The sequence below is a fragment of the Lottia gigantea genome, assembly GCF_000327385.1.
Source record: "Lottia gigantea unplaced genomic scaffold LOTGIsca_48, whole genome shotgun sequence".
Taxonomy (NCBI): Eukaryota; Metazoa; Mollusca; class Gastropoda; family Lottiidae; genus Lottia; species Lottia gigantea.
This window is the reverse complement of record NW_008709663.1, coordinates 1,963,951-1,978,018: the sequence shown is the minus strand read 5'-3', so window position 1 is coordinate 1,978,018 and position 14,068 is coordinate 1,963,951. Positions and strand designations below refer to the sequence as shown.

The 14,068-nt window shown below is 32.8% G+C and overlaps 2 protein-coding genes across 2 annotated transcripts; one reads left to right on the top strand and one right to left on the bottom strand.

Annotated features, from left to right (window-relative positions):
- Positions 1-1,068: 1,068 nt before the first annotated feature.
- On the bottom strand, positions 1,069-7,531 carry LOTGIDRAFT_234257 (hypothetical protein; the record flags this gene model as incomplete). The annotated part of the gene is made up of 8 exons (XM_009061475.1): positions 7,472-7,531; positions 5,674-7,017; positions 5,063-5,248; positions 4,165-4,419; positions 3,515-3,627; positions 2,523-2,587; positions 1,854-2,329; positions 1,069-1,190 (listed from the first exon to the last, which is right to left on the bottom strand). The coding sequence occupies exons 2-8, from the start codon at positions 6,977-6,979 to the stop codon at positions 1,069-1,071; spliced, it is 2,523 nt and encodes an 840-aa protein (XP_009059723.1). The 5' UTR covers positions 6,980-7,017; positions 7,472-7,531.
- A 163-nt stretch (positions 7,532-7,694) lies between these two features.
- LOTGIDRAFT_218771 (hypothetical protein) lies at positions 7,695-12,933 on the top strand. The gene is made up of 8 exons (XM_009061474.1): positions 7,695-7,950; positions 8,466-8,577; positions 9,000-9,099; positions 9,530-9,608; positions 9,861-9,910; positions 10,315-10,384; positions 10,956-11,090; positions 12,108-12,933. The coding sequence occupies exons 1-8, from the start codon at positions 7,755-7,757 to the stop codon at positions 12,158-12,160; spliced, it is 795 nt and encodes a 264-aa protein (XP_009059722.1). The 5' UTR covers positions 7,695-7,754; the 3' UTR covers positions 12,161-12,933.
- The last annotated feature ends 1,135 nt before the right edge of the window (positions 12,934-14,068 follow it).

The following is a 14,068-nucleotide window of genomic DNA, read 5'->3' as shown; positions in this document are numbered from 1 at the left end:
AGCTCAATTTCAGATATCTGTTTAGTCATCTAAATATTTACTATTCCATCTGATAGAGCTCAATTTCAGCTGTCTACCTAATTCACTTTTCAGGATAAATATATTGCATCCAGTTTGTCTACAATATAATAAGCTCTTGTAGCTGGTAAAGCAATTAAATATATGTACATAAACAAGTATGAACAATTTTAAAAAATACAAAAAAAATATTTGCACAAATCACTTTTGATATCACAGATTAAACAAATAACAAAATCTCGGAATGAATTTATAGCAGAGTCGAGGAAATATATTGATGCAGATCCAGGTTAGATTCAAAATATAGACAACATCAGTTTATTTTCACTAGAGTTAGAATTATCTCCAAGTAAACCAGATTTCTTAACTCGAAATAAACTAGACTGCTGGTGTTTATATTTTGAATCATACCCAATGTCCATCAATATCTTTCTTAGACTATAAAGCTATGTAGGAAATCAAGATATATGATATAAGGACATTTTTCCTCACAATGATTGGCCAGATCCAGAAAACGTTGATATAAGTGCTCTAATTAAAATAACAATTTTGTTTTATTTTTCACCCCCATTGTAATCTAACAAGTTTTCAACAAAGTTCTCTTATATTTGGGAAATAAAAATGCATGAGATTAAAACATTTTTCCTCACAATGGTTTATCAGATACAGGAACATTGTCACAATTTGATTAGAATTAAGTTAAATTTTGATTCTTCTTTCTTGATAATTACCACCTCTATTGTGATCTAACAAGTTTTCAACCACAGTCCTGTTTAAATTACATTATTTTCATCCAATCAAAGCATTTCATGTAGAACCTGTTTCTTGATAACCATGATGAATGATGGTATAGTCTTTCATATTGCTCTACTTTGGGTTTTGCTATCCCACAATTCATTATCGTTAATATCAGATTCTACAAGACACGATCTGATTGGTTAACATCATTCGGATCAGAATTCCGTTAAAAAATTGTTAGATTACAATGGAGACAGAAAAAAAAAAATTGTAATTTAATCCTAGTCAGATTTGTATAGTCAGTATTCCTTCCTATTTCTTCTTCTTGCCTTTTTTTCCTGTTGATGATTTGCCCTTACCCTTTCTGCCCTTCCCTCCTTTCTTAGATTTTAATTCTTTCTCTTCCTCTTCTTCTTCCTCTTCAGACTCAATTTCTAAAATATTCAAATCAAAATATCAAAATAAAATATCAGTCATAATAACTGAAGCTGTGATTAAAGAGCATATCCATAAGATCTATCCTGACAAATATAAAATACTAAGAAGACTTCAAGATTTCGTTTTTTAGTAAGAGTAGGGTTACCCTAAAATTTATTATAAAAGCGAAAATAGAATCTACCGGATATTGTTATAAAAAGTGTGTCACGTGGGCTTAAAATACACATTATCGGGTGAAAATAGATCAAATTACCATCATAATTGGGGGATTAATTAATCAGGCAATGATAATATTATTATGTGATGAGATTAATGCGTGTTACCGCCAATCAAGATACAAGTGATGATAGATATTTGTTGATTTATGGTAGAGAATTTGAACATTGAAAACGGTAGGTCCCGTGAAAATTTGATCAGGAAAAAAAACAAAAATCGGTAGAATCGAGTATCCCGCCGGTAGAGCGGTAGACAACATGTAAAAGCGGTAGAAACCTGACAACATCGGTAGATTACACATGTATGTATCGTTACTTCAGTTAGCATTTTACAAATCTTTACAAAAGTTTACAAAAGGCAAATGTGTTACAAAATGGCTTAAGTAAAGGCTACAACATCCAGACAAGTGCTACAATAAGAAAATATAATTCTTTGATATCTACCTATTAAATCTGTAGTTGTCTCCCCTTCTTCTACACCAGAAATCTTCAAAGTCGCAGGAAATTTGTCTAAATTTACGTCAGATTGTGGCGCTCCAGTTTCATCAACTGTATTTATCAAATATTCTTTTCTCTTTTGTTCCAAATCAACATCATTGTTGGGTGAACCAGTTTCGTCATGTGTCGTTATTAAGTCTTCATTTTGTTTTGACGAATCAGATTGCGTTTCAGGCAATCCAGAACTTTTCAAATTCGTTGAAAATTTATCCAAGTTCGTCTCAGAATCTGATTGGTTGGTTTCATCAAGCAAAGAAATAAGATTTTCAGCGTGTTTCGACATATTTTGTTGAGTTTCATCTACGGATGATTCTCCGATCTCTTGATCCATTAATATCAATTTATCATCTTTAATTGTGGGCTGATCTGTTATAAACCCTGGGTTATCTTTTCCTGATCTTAATGAAATCAAACTACCACTTCTGAAAAATATCAAATCACATGGTTGAAATATAAGAGTAACTTGACTTTAGAGAATGGGTAAAAGAAATGAAATTCTGAGTTTTATTTTCTACCTTTTCTCTCCTTAAGGCCAACCCCATGCAGTAAGCAATGAGGGAAATATATATCAGAGATGTTAGAGAAAAAGATCAGCGAAGAAAAAAGATAACTTACTGAGATTTAAAATCACTGATAGAATTAGGTCGTATCAACATGGCTGTACTTTCTGTTTCATCAGACTACAAATAAAACAGAATTTATAATTCTTGTCATACTTCAATATCAACTTATTAATTATTAAAATAACTACTTTTAGTACTATAGATTATTAATTGGTTTAATTTATTTATCAGAGGCAGTCTGTTGTTTAATTATTACACCAACTGATAAATACATACTCTCATTGACCAAGTTTGAGACTTAAAGAGGTTAGGTACCCTATTAACATGCCTCAATATCAACATATTGATTCAACAAGGGTATCTTGAGTCAACAAAAACAACCCTTGATCTCACAAGGTACTGTAATCAGTTCTATATGGATTTGTTTTTCTTCGTCTTGACTTTGCCTGACAAATCTAGCCCTTCCCAGTTCCTCTAATGTGATATGTACAGATGTGATATATACAGATGTGATATGTACAGATGTTATATGAACAGATGTGATATACAGATGTGATATACAGATGTGATATGTACAGATGTGATATACAGATGTGATATACAGATGTGATATACAGATGTGATATACAGATGTGATATGTACAGATGTGATATACAGATGTGATATATACAGATGTGATATACAGATGTGATATGTACAGATGTGATATGTACAGATGTGATATACAGATGTGATATATACAGATGTGATATGTACAGATGTGATATATACAGATGTGATATGTACAGATGTGATATACAGATGTGATATACAGATGTGATATACAGATGTGATATGTACAGATGTGATATACAGATGTGATATGTACAGATGTGATATGTACAGATGTGATATACAGATGTGATAAACAGATGTGATATATACAGATGTGATATGTACAGATGTGATATACAGATGTGATAAACAGATGTGATATTGCTACAGGTAGGGCTGGCAAGATTTGTCAGGTAAGTCTTGAGTGATCTTAACAAGTTAATACAAACCTCATCTATATCTGTCAGTTCTAAAGGAAAATGAAGAGTTGATGATTCAAACATTTCCTCTGTATCAGGTCCCAATAATCTTTCAGGATATAAATCATCACAATATTCTCCATCTATTATAAAATTATTCAAATATATTACAAATTGATATATTTCAAACTATAACTATAGGTCAAACTTGATTTCAATGTAAAATGGTAGGCTACATAACACAGGACTTTACCATTTGAACACTGAGTGTAAATGATATAAAACATCATATACCCTGAACTCCAAGTAATATAACTGAAAGCATACGACCTTAACCTTATGTGACATCACTTAGTAACAGCCAGATTGAAAGGTTTAAGTTTATTGTCCCATCTGAAGGACTGACTCAAAAAAGAAGAGACAAAATCTAAAATAATGGCCTTTTGTATATAAAGCAACGATTTCTGTGTACATAATTGTACATTATATACATTGTACAAAATATAAACACAAGGAGTCTTGGGTAGAGATACATTAACTCGACTTGTTTCAATTCTACCCACATATAAAGTGGACTGCCCAAGTTATTTTTAAACAGGACCAGGGTGTGCCAAAACTTACCTTGCTTGACTCCAATATGTTTTAGATCACTAGTTTACAAAACACATTAATATACTTACCTAATAAAGTGGTAGTTTTCTTAGGGGAATGAGGCCACATTTTCTTTATTTCTGGATACATCATATGTTGTTTTTGTTTTTGGTATTTTCTACCGTGTAAAAACATGCCCAGGATGTTCATTTTTAACAACAGACGTTTCTTTAACGGTGAAACCAGAATAAAATCGTAATCTCTCTGAGCTAATCGACGTGAAAAACTCGGCATATACGTTAGAAATTCTTCAGCATTCTGTTTGATTGATTCTTTCACATCATCTGAAAGTAAAATGAAAATACAATAAAAATCAGTTTGAAAAATATTAAAATACTGTCCTGACCTTTGCTGCCATTTTGAGTCGTGAGCTCCTATACTACTTCTTAGAATGGATATAAGATATAAAGTCTCAAACTTGGTCAATAAGAGTATATATTTATCAGTTGGAATTACCAGGTGTCATAAACTTGATTCTGTTATATAGTTATTACACCAGACAAGTTCACTGATGAACAAAGACTCATTTTATCAAAGTATGAAAATTTTTTTTTTTTTTGTCATCCCAAGAGGTAGTATACCTTTAACATTGCGAGCTAATATTAGAAGGCTTCCATCTTTCATTTCTAGACTTTATTCATTGTATTTTCGCAACACCATGAAGTGTCCAATAAGGGAAATATTCTATATTTGATTTTTATGTGTTCAATGTCAAGGTCTAAAATTGTCTTATCTAAATTACTTGACTCCAAAACGAAAAATATTTTGACTCCATTGAAGTGTTGATTTGATCGCATGATGAATTTTTTGGAAGTGTAAAACTGTATAACCCTTCAAATCGGACCTAAAAGAATCTAAATGAATGGACGGACGGATGGGCGTATTTCTTTTCTGTACCATGAGAGATAATGAAGACAGACGACGTACCAGAGAATAAAGATTGTGGTTCAATCTGTCTGTGAGTATCGATCATCTCATCTAATAAATCCCACAATGTATCGTGTAGACCATCCTCTAACTTCTCAGATTCTCGTAAAAACGCGTTAATAACCTGTATCTGCTGAGTTAATTCATGGACTGGTGAAAACAATGGTGGCATGGTTCGACATTTCTCTACAAAATACACAAATAAATTTTAGTTAAAATAATGAATTGTTCAACTTTAACAAAATTTCTCAGCTATGAGACAGATAAATTTTAACTCATTATAATTACTGTTTATCCCTAATTTAAAACTAGATCTAAACACAGATAAATCCCCAAATCCTTAAATTGGATCAATTCTTGTTACAAATGAAGAAATAAATAATAGATAATAAAATTTCTAGTTCAAGTCAATGAAACAAGTCTTAAACTAACAGACAATATTTCAAAAGGTTCAATCAATAACTGTTGAAACAGAATCCTATTTCTCAAACACAAATAAAATTTCAATGAGTATTTTTTTTATCCACTTTTATTATATTGTCTGTTGTCTCATCATGTAATATTCAGTTTGAGTTGGTTTTATTATTTTATATATTGCAATTTTACCTTACCTAAAACTGTTCTTCCTTTTAAAACAGCATATATATATTTCTTGGTCTCTTTGCTAACCTGGCTGTTGTTTCTCGCCACCATTGACGGCCATATTGGATCCTTCCCCATCTTTCTGTAGCAGCATAGCGTGTAAATCATGAGATGAAGAAGGAAAAGAATACAGGCTAACACCAGAATGAGGTTAATGGAGGCTAAAACCCAGACAGCATAGGGCTGTACGAGCCACGGTGATTCCACTAAGGAGGGTTTGGAATATGAGATACATGATCCAAATATAACATCCCCCAATAAACACAGATATCCGAATATAACCATCACGTTAAAACTGGTAATACGGAAGGGACGAAGGTACAGCATCAATAACCAGAAGGCAGAGAGAACCACGGCTGTTGATAAAGCCTGAGCAAAAATATTGGAGAAGGCTGCAGCATAAACTATCAACAAAACCAGCTTAAAAAATTGTATAATCGGACGGTAGAAAACTGCACGTAGATTGAATGATGAAAATAAATGGAATCCTTTCACGACCCAAATTACATCCAATCCAGACATATATTCCATTTCTTTCAACTGGAGATAACTCTCGTGATGATCAGTCGTTGCTGCTAAAACTTCACGTCGAATTCTGTAAATCATCCAGACAGGAAATGCCAGAAATAATCCCACGAATACTAAAACACTGGGAGCGATATACGCCCAATGAATGTCAGCAAAACATTGAACGTCATTCATTACATCAACTTGATTGACAGAGTTGCACTGAAATAAACGAAACAAGGCCACGCCTACTGGAATAGTAAAAATCTGACACAATATCGTCACAGCTCGCTGCATTCGTGAAACATGAACAAACAAATATGGTCGCCTGCGAAATCTCAGGATTAGATAAGTCACTAGAAAAATGAACAATGTTAAAAGAACCAGGAGTCCAATTACTAGTAAATAATAGTCATAACTAAACGGCATTTCAACACTGGGATTGTCATAGTTCTGAATTCCTTTATACGTTTCACTGTTCACTTTAAAAAACTCCCAAAAATCCAGATTGATCCAAAAGGTGTAGTAAGTTGCATTGATCCAAGAGTAAGGAAATGCCCATCTTAATGACATGGATTGAATCAAAGCAAATATTTGACAGAATTCCACCAGTAAAATAATGCTATCGTTGATCACAAGTGATGTTTTTCTGGTTCTCTTTTTCTTCGAGACTGTTGTAGCCAGTGGGTTTTCTTCCTGTGGAATATATTCAGGTTCCGATTCAATCATCAAGGGTGATGATTCTGCTGTATTTTTGTACTTCATCATGATTTCTTTTAATTTTTCTTTATGTGGAGTAAAGAATCCTAAAAATAAAAAACAAATTTTAGTTAAAGATTAGCTTACTTTAGGCCTATAAATACTTATGTAACATACAACAAGGATCATAAACAGCAAAAGGCCATGACTTACAAATCACCATGTGAAATTATTATAAACATGAATATAGATAATTAAAAATATTCTTTTGCAGTTTCGGTTTAGCCAATTTGCAAATTCATCCAACACTCAATTCAGAAACTGTGCAGAATTTTAATTTTTAAAGTGGATCTGTCAGCAATCACATGATCCAAATTCAAAATTGAAACTGAAAGAAAACAAAACAAAGCGAAATATGTCCTTGCACCTGTCACCTCCTTCGGCTTCGCTTAACTTTCCTTTCTTACACAATAAATTTAACATTGGTTAATAAATTAGAAAGGAACAGGTAATCAGGTAAATAGATATTGGAAATCAGGGGAATTATAGAAGTTAACTCACCTATTTGTTAAAAAAAATCGTTAAAATTTCTTGTTTACAAAATCTCGCACCAGTAGGTCGCCATGTTGTTTATATTATGACGTCATTCAGGGTCGCCATGACATTTGTAGTCTCGGTTATCCTATATTGATTAAAGCGCTGTTGTAAACAGAACTGGATAATCAAATCATAAACCAAAGACCTTGAACTTTGACCTAATCAAATGATAACGTTTTGCTGTAGAAGATTTGTTCGTAGAAATTTGCAGAGTGTCGCCATCCTTCACATTGACACTCGTCGCAAGATGTCTTTAAAGTTTTCAGCGAACCTGACGTTTATGTTTCAGGAAGTTCCAACTCTATGTGGACGCTACCAAGCCGCTAAAGATGCCGGTTTTAGATTTGTGGAAAGTGCTTTTCCTCATGGCGTAGACAAAGGGGAGGTAACTAAGGCTAAAGACAATGCAGGAGTAGAACAAATTCTGATGAATGCTCACCAAGGTTTGTTCTCAGACAATTTCAGAACTTGAAATGAGAAATTTGCAGTTATCAAATAATTTTTTTGAGAGCATATTATCTAGCCATAATTTAATGACAGTTATTTTATGAATCTGCGTAAACAAGAGTTGTCTCCCATTAGTTGTCTTTTACTGATCTGCATTAAGCTTTTAGACACCTCAGTCTATAATATTCTTTGGAAAACACTTTAAGCTGATTAATACACCAGACTAGGAAAATACTTCAAACTAGGAATTTTACTCACTATTTCTATATATTTCTTTTCTATATATCACAGAGTATCTTAAATTGACGAGTTGTCATTTTAAGATAAAAACTGCAGATAATTCTGAACACACATGGATTTGAAGGCTCGAATTTCGACAGTGAGCTGTGAACACTATTACTGATTATGTAAGCTTCTGAATGTAAAATATGATTGGTCAAAAAAATGGCCTACCTGTCCCTTAAACCATTTAATGATTTTATTATCAGAAAACAATATGACTTTTTTTCAGGTGACCCAGCTAAAGGTGATTTGGGAATCTCTGCCATTCCTGGAAGAGAAGAGGAATTCAAAGATTCACTGGAACGCTCTATTCAATATGCCCATTCCTTGAAATGCCAAAAGTAAGTTATCAACTTTGAGTGTTTTTAGAAACATGAGGCTCTTTCAGCGCAACAGGGGAGTCACAGTGGCTCAGTTTGTTGGAGGCTTGCTGCTCGATAACCTGAAAGTTAAGGGTTTGATCCAAGCCTAGGTTGAGATATAGAGTGATTTAGAAAAGAGGTTTCCCCTGTCAGTGATGCTGATCAGAGGGGATGACTTTGAAAAAGCATCTAGTTCTCCAGATAGGACACTGGTGCTACTTTAAGATCCCTAAGAAAGGTTAGGTTAATGCCCCTTTCCTGCCAAAATTTCCCTTATTGCACACTGCATGGCAAGGTTACCTAAGTATAAGCGTTATGTTTTCTCAAAAAATACCAAAAAAGGTAGGCTATGAAAGCGTCAAGGGGGTTTATAACTGAAAACTGTTGTGCTATATTTTAAGAATACATATCATGGCTGGTTTAAAGGGAGATTACAGTATTGATGAAATGGAGAAAACATATTTAAATAATTTACAACACGCTGCATCTAGACTACAACAGGTATCTTGCTAAACTTTGTTGTTTTCCGAAGAAATTCCCTTTCCAATTACAGAGAGGATTGTAACTTTAGATTCCCAGCGGTTTGATTATTGTCTGCTAGGTGACATGTCATTTTATGTGAAGGTGCCTTTGGTCCAGTTTAACCAGCTATATCTCTATGGCTGCTAACAACGGTACGGATAAGATAAGACACAATAGGCACGCTAGTTTTTGTGTTTTTTTTAAAAGAATGAAGTCATTTTGATTGTCAAGAATGATATAAAGTATATGTTACCATTTAGTTTAAGATGTTTTATGATGGTGTAAAATCGTCTGCCTTTGAATTTATAATAGTTTTGCCCTCTTCCTCTTAAATATTTTGTATCCAGTTATCATTTAATTTTAACATATCTTTAAAGAATTGATTATGTTTTGTATGTATTATTTATAGGAGAATATCGTAGGGTTAATTGAACCAATAAACAACAGAATATCAGTTCCCAAATATTTTCTCTCAGACTTTAATAAAGGTAATATTTTATCATTTCATAAATATCTTTGATAAATTGTGGCCTAGTGTGCTGGAATATTCACAATGTCAAACTATTACAAACTTTGTCTTATACCAAGACTGCAATAGCCACCTTTCTTATATCACAGAAGTTTGTAAATGTAGTTGTTGATTGGATTGTACACTAGAGAATACAGCCAATCAGAGTAAAGACAGAATATTTTGCTGTGTGTACCTGTTTTATTCTCTTATGTTTATCTTGTATTTTCAGCTGTAGAATATATTAAATTCATTGATAGTCCAAATCTAAAACTGCAACTTGTAAGTTATGATCTTTTCTCATTTTTATAATCTACGACAAATTGAAAATAGCTGAGAGTATCTAGGTGATGTCTGAATGACATAGAAAGAGCACCTGACAAAAAACCAAGGCTACAAGATGTGTTGTACAAGATATGTTGTACAAGATGTGTTGTACAAGATGTGTTGTACAAGATGTGTTGTACAAGATATGTTGTACAAGGTGTGTTGTACAAGATGTGTTGTACAAGATGTGTTATCAGGTAGAAATTTCATAAGAGAAGTCCATTCCCCTCTTTGCACCTTGTCATCGTCTTGGGTTCATCTCGGAAACAAAAGTAGGATGTGAAACTCTGTTTAGTTGTCAATATCATATTAAAGTTTAGATAAACATAATATATTAATGATCTCCTGTTAACTTATAGGATATGTTTCATCTACAAGTTATGGAGGGTAATTTAACTAATAATATTAAACACTTCTTACCATTTATAGGTAAGTCAATGATATAATTTGTAGATTTTTTGATAAACACATTGTGGGCTTATATCTTTCTGAGGGCAATGGTAAGGTTTATTTTTAGTCTGTTTGGTAAATTTGATTATTTTCATTCGTTCTGTCACAGATTTCTCCCTAATTGTTTACAAATTTCATGTATAGACTGAATAACTTCATAAAGTTAAAGTATTAAATAGTTAGATCATATGAAGGGAATTTAAGTTACTAAGAACTTAACGCAGACAATAAGTCAGCCCTTTTAGAAGTAATTAAGACACTAGTGATTGAATGAAAAACTTTTTCTTTATCTTGGATTATTCTGCAGCTGAAACCTTTGCTTTAAAGGGACATGTTCGCCATTCGATTAACCGATCGTACCTAAGTCTCAGAAACGTCTCAGAAAAGCTAATCAGTCCTGATGTACAAAATTATCGATGTTCGAAAGTTAAAAGACCGTCCTTTCTTGAAACTAGGTCATATATAGAAAATACATATATACAAATAGAATCTGAAATTCCTAGTATTATTTTTATTTTGTACCCTGGAATTATTTACTGTATATTTGTAGGTCATATACAGATAGCTCAAGTTCCAGCACGAGGGGAGCCAAACACTTCCGGAGAAATAAACTATCGTTATATTTTACAGTTATTATTAGATTCAGGTTATGATGGTTATATAGGTTTAGAATACAAACCTTCAGGTTAGTACCATCTTCACAATGTCAAGCTATTACAAACTATATCTTCACAATGTCAAGCTAATACAAACTTCATCTTCACAATGTCAAGCTATTACAAACTATATCTTCACAATGTCAAGCTATTACAAACTTCATCTTCACAATGTCAAGCTATTACAAACTTCATCTTCACAATGTCAAGCTATTACAAACTTCATCTTCACAATGTCAAGCTATTACAAACTATATCTTCACAATGTCAAGCTATTACAAACTATATCTTCACAATGTCAAGCTAATACAAACTTCATCTTCACAATGTCAAGCTATTACATACTTCATCTTCACAATGTCAAGCTATTACAAACTTCATCTTCACAATGTCAAGCTAATGCAAACTATATCTTCACAATGTCAAGCTATTACAAACTATATCTTCACAATGTCAAGCTAATACAAACTTCATCTTCACAATGTCAAGCTATTACATACTTCATCTTCACAATGTCAAGCTATTACAAACTTCATCTTCACAATGTCAAGCTATTACAAACTATATCTTCACAATGTCAAGCTATTACAAACTATATCTTCACAATGTCAAGCTAATACAAACTTCATCTTCACAATGTCAAGCTATTACATACTTCATCTTCACAATGTCAAGCTATTACAAATTTCATCTTCACAATGCCAAGCTATTACAAACTTAGTACATATATCTTGACCCATCTTCACAGTGTCAAGCTAATGCAAACTTCATACTTATACCTTGACTTCAATAGTCACTATTCTTGTATCACTGAATGCAGTGATTGGATTGTACACCAGTGAATATAACCAATCAGAGCCCTTGACAGTCAAGGTATAAGTACAAAGTTCGTAATAGCTTAATGTTGTGAAGATGGGGCAGAAAGAACACTACATTTTCACCGCCCATAACTCCCCTGGGAGCAGCCTTGGCTGAGTGAATTAATTTCCAGGTTTCCTTTAAGGTGCCTCAATCAAACCTCATTTTTATTATGTTATTTTTATCAGGTGACACAGTAAAAGGGTTGAAATGGTTGGAAGAATTTGGATATAAATTGTAGTCCTAGAGTCTGATGTCACCCTTATGAAACACCTGATGGTATTTTGTGACTGGATTGTCAACTCTTCCATCCCCAGCAAATTATCATATTATGATTCGTTCAGTTTGTCAATGGATAAGGTATCAGAGATATGATATAAGAAATTGATTCAGAAAGTATAATTTTATTGTGTTAATCTAATGAATAAGAAAGATCAATCCTAGTATATGTTTGATAATAATTTGATGTTAGAATCAGAATAGTCCAAGACTCCAAGACTATCTGGATAAGGATGCAGATGAAGAAAGTGATTCGGGAGTATAATTTTATCATGTATAGTAAAGTATCTAATCTAATTATGATGATTTTAAATTGAACTTGTGTGAGATGATTTTAAAAAGTAAATGATATATCTTTTGATTCATATGAGAGAAATATTAAAAGAGAACCTGAAACATGTTGTTATTCAGAGTTTCACGCTGTACGCTTCAAACGACTGACCTTTTTCAGCCTCTACTATATTTGATGTATCATCACTATTTTAACAGTGAAAATATTTTATTATCGTGTGATTTAATTCATTTATTTGCATTTTACAAAGATATATTTTATTGTTATTTTCATACAGTAAATTTGTAATAATTTCATTTTTCTTAGCTTTATGATTTCCTAAGTGCAATTACAATAATGATTATTATTTACAAAAATATACAATTCTTGTGTGAACTGGGTGTATTTCAAATGTAAATCAGTAAATCTTACATTTCTATGGATAAAGATTATCTAAGACAACTAACATGCAATTGAAATTTTTATGTTTATGACAAAATTCTTTTCTAAACTAACTGTATTTTCACAATGTCAAACTATTACAAACTTCATCCTATACCTTCACTGCAATAGCCATCTTTCTTGTATCACAGAAGATAGCTAATGCAGTGATTTGATTGGATTGTATGCCAGTGAATACAGCCAATCAGAGCCCACGACAGAAAGGCTGTTAATATTATGGCTTTGTGTTCACAGACTTTCTGTTAAGGCCTTTGATTAGCTGTATTCCCTAGCATATAATCCAATTAAATAGCTTCATTTACAAACTTCTGTGATACAAGAACAGTGGCTATTGGAGTCAAGGTATAAGACAAAGTTTGTAATAACTTGACATTTTGAAGTTAAGCTAACTGTTGTCAGAGAAGCTCTGGCCTAGATAACAAACAAGAAGAGTCAATTGTTTGAGAGAGTTAATGAAAGGGGAAGTAATCTGCCATGGACTATGTAAGTCAGGTCTCATGTTTGTACCAGTGTATTAGAATTAAACTTTTGTTCTGTTTTTATACACCCACGTCTCTCTATGTGGACGTATATTGTCCTCACTCCTGTCCGTCCGTCCGTCCGTCCGTACATCCGCCCGTAGGTCCGTCCGTCAACATTTGCTTGTAAACGCTCTAGAAATTAGAATTTTGATTTTTTTCAGTCAAAATTTGACTTTTATGGGTTGATATTTCTAGGAGAGAAATGCGTTTCTTTTCAATGTAAACTTACAAAAGATTATATTTTTATCAAGGCAAAGACATTCTAAGACTATCAGTACTATTTTGAGGCTGATATTCCAATTCTCTTAAAAAATATTGAAAAAATTCAAAAAAACTTTTTGATTTGCTCTGACAATAGCTAGCCTATATATAATAAAAAACATAAGGAATATTATAGTATAATACACATTTGGACTTTGTTATTAAAGAAGAGAGTAACCATGAAAAATACGGACGACTGTTGATTGAACACCGGTTATTATCCTAAAATATGATTGAGCTAGAATAAAAAGCAGTACAGCCAATCGAACCAGAACGCCCGAGTACAGGTAATTTGTGAAGTACACGGTCTGGTACAAACAATCGAACACACTTTAATTATACGAGCAGGTATCCT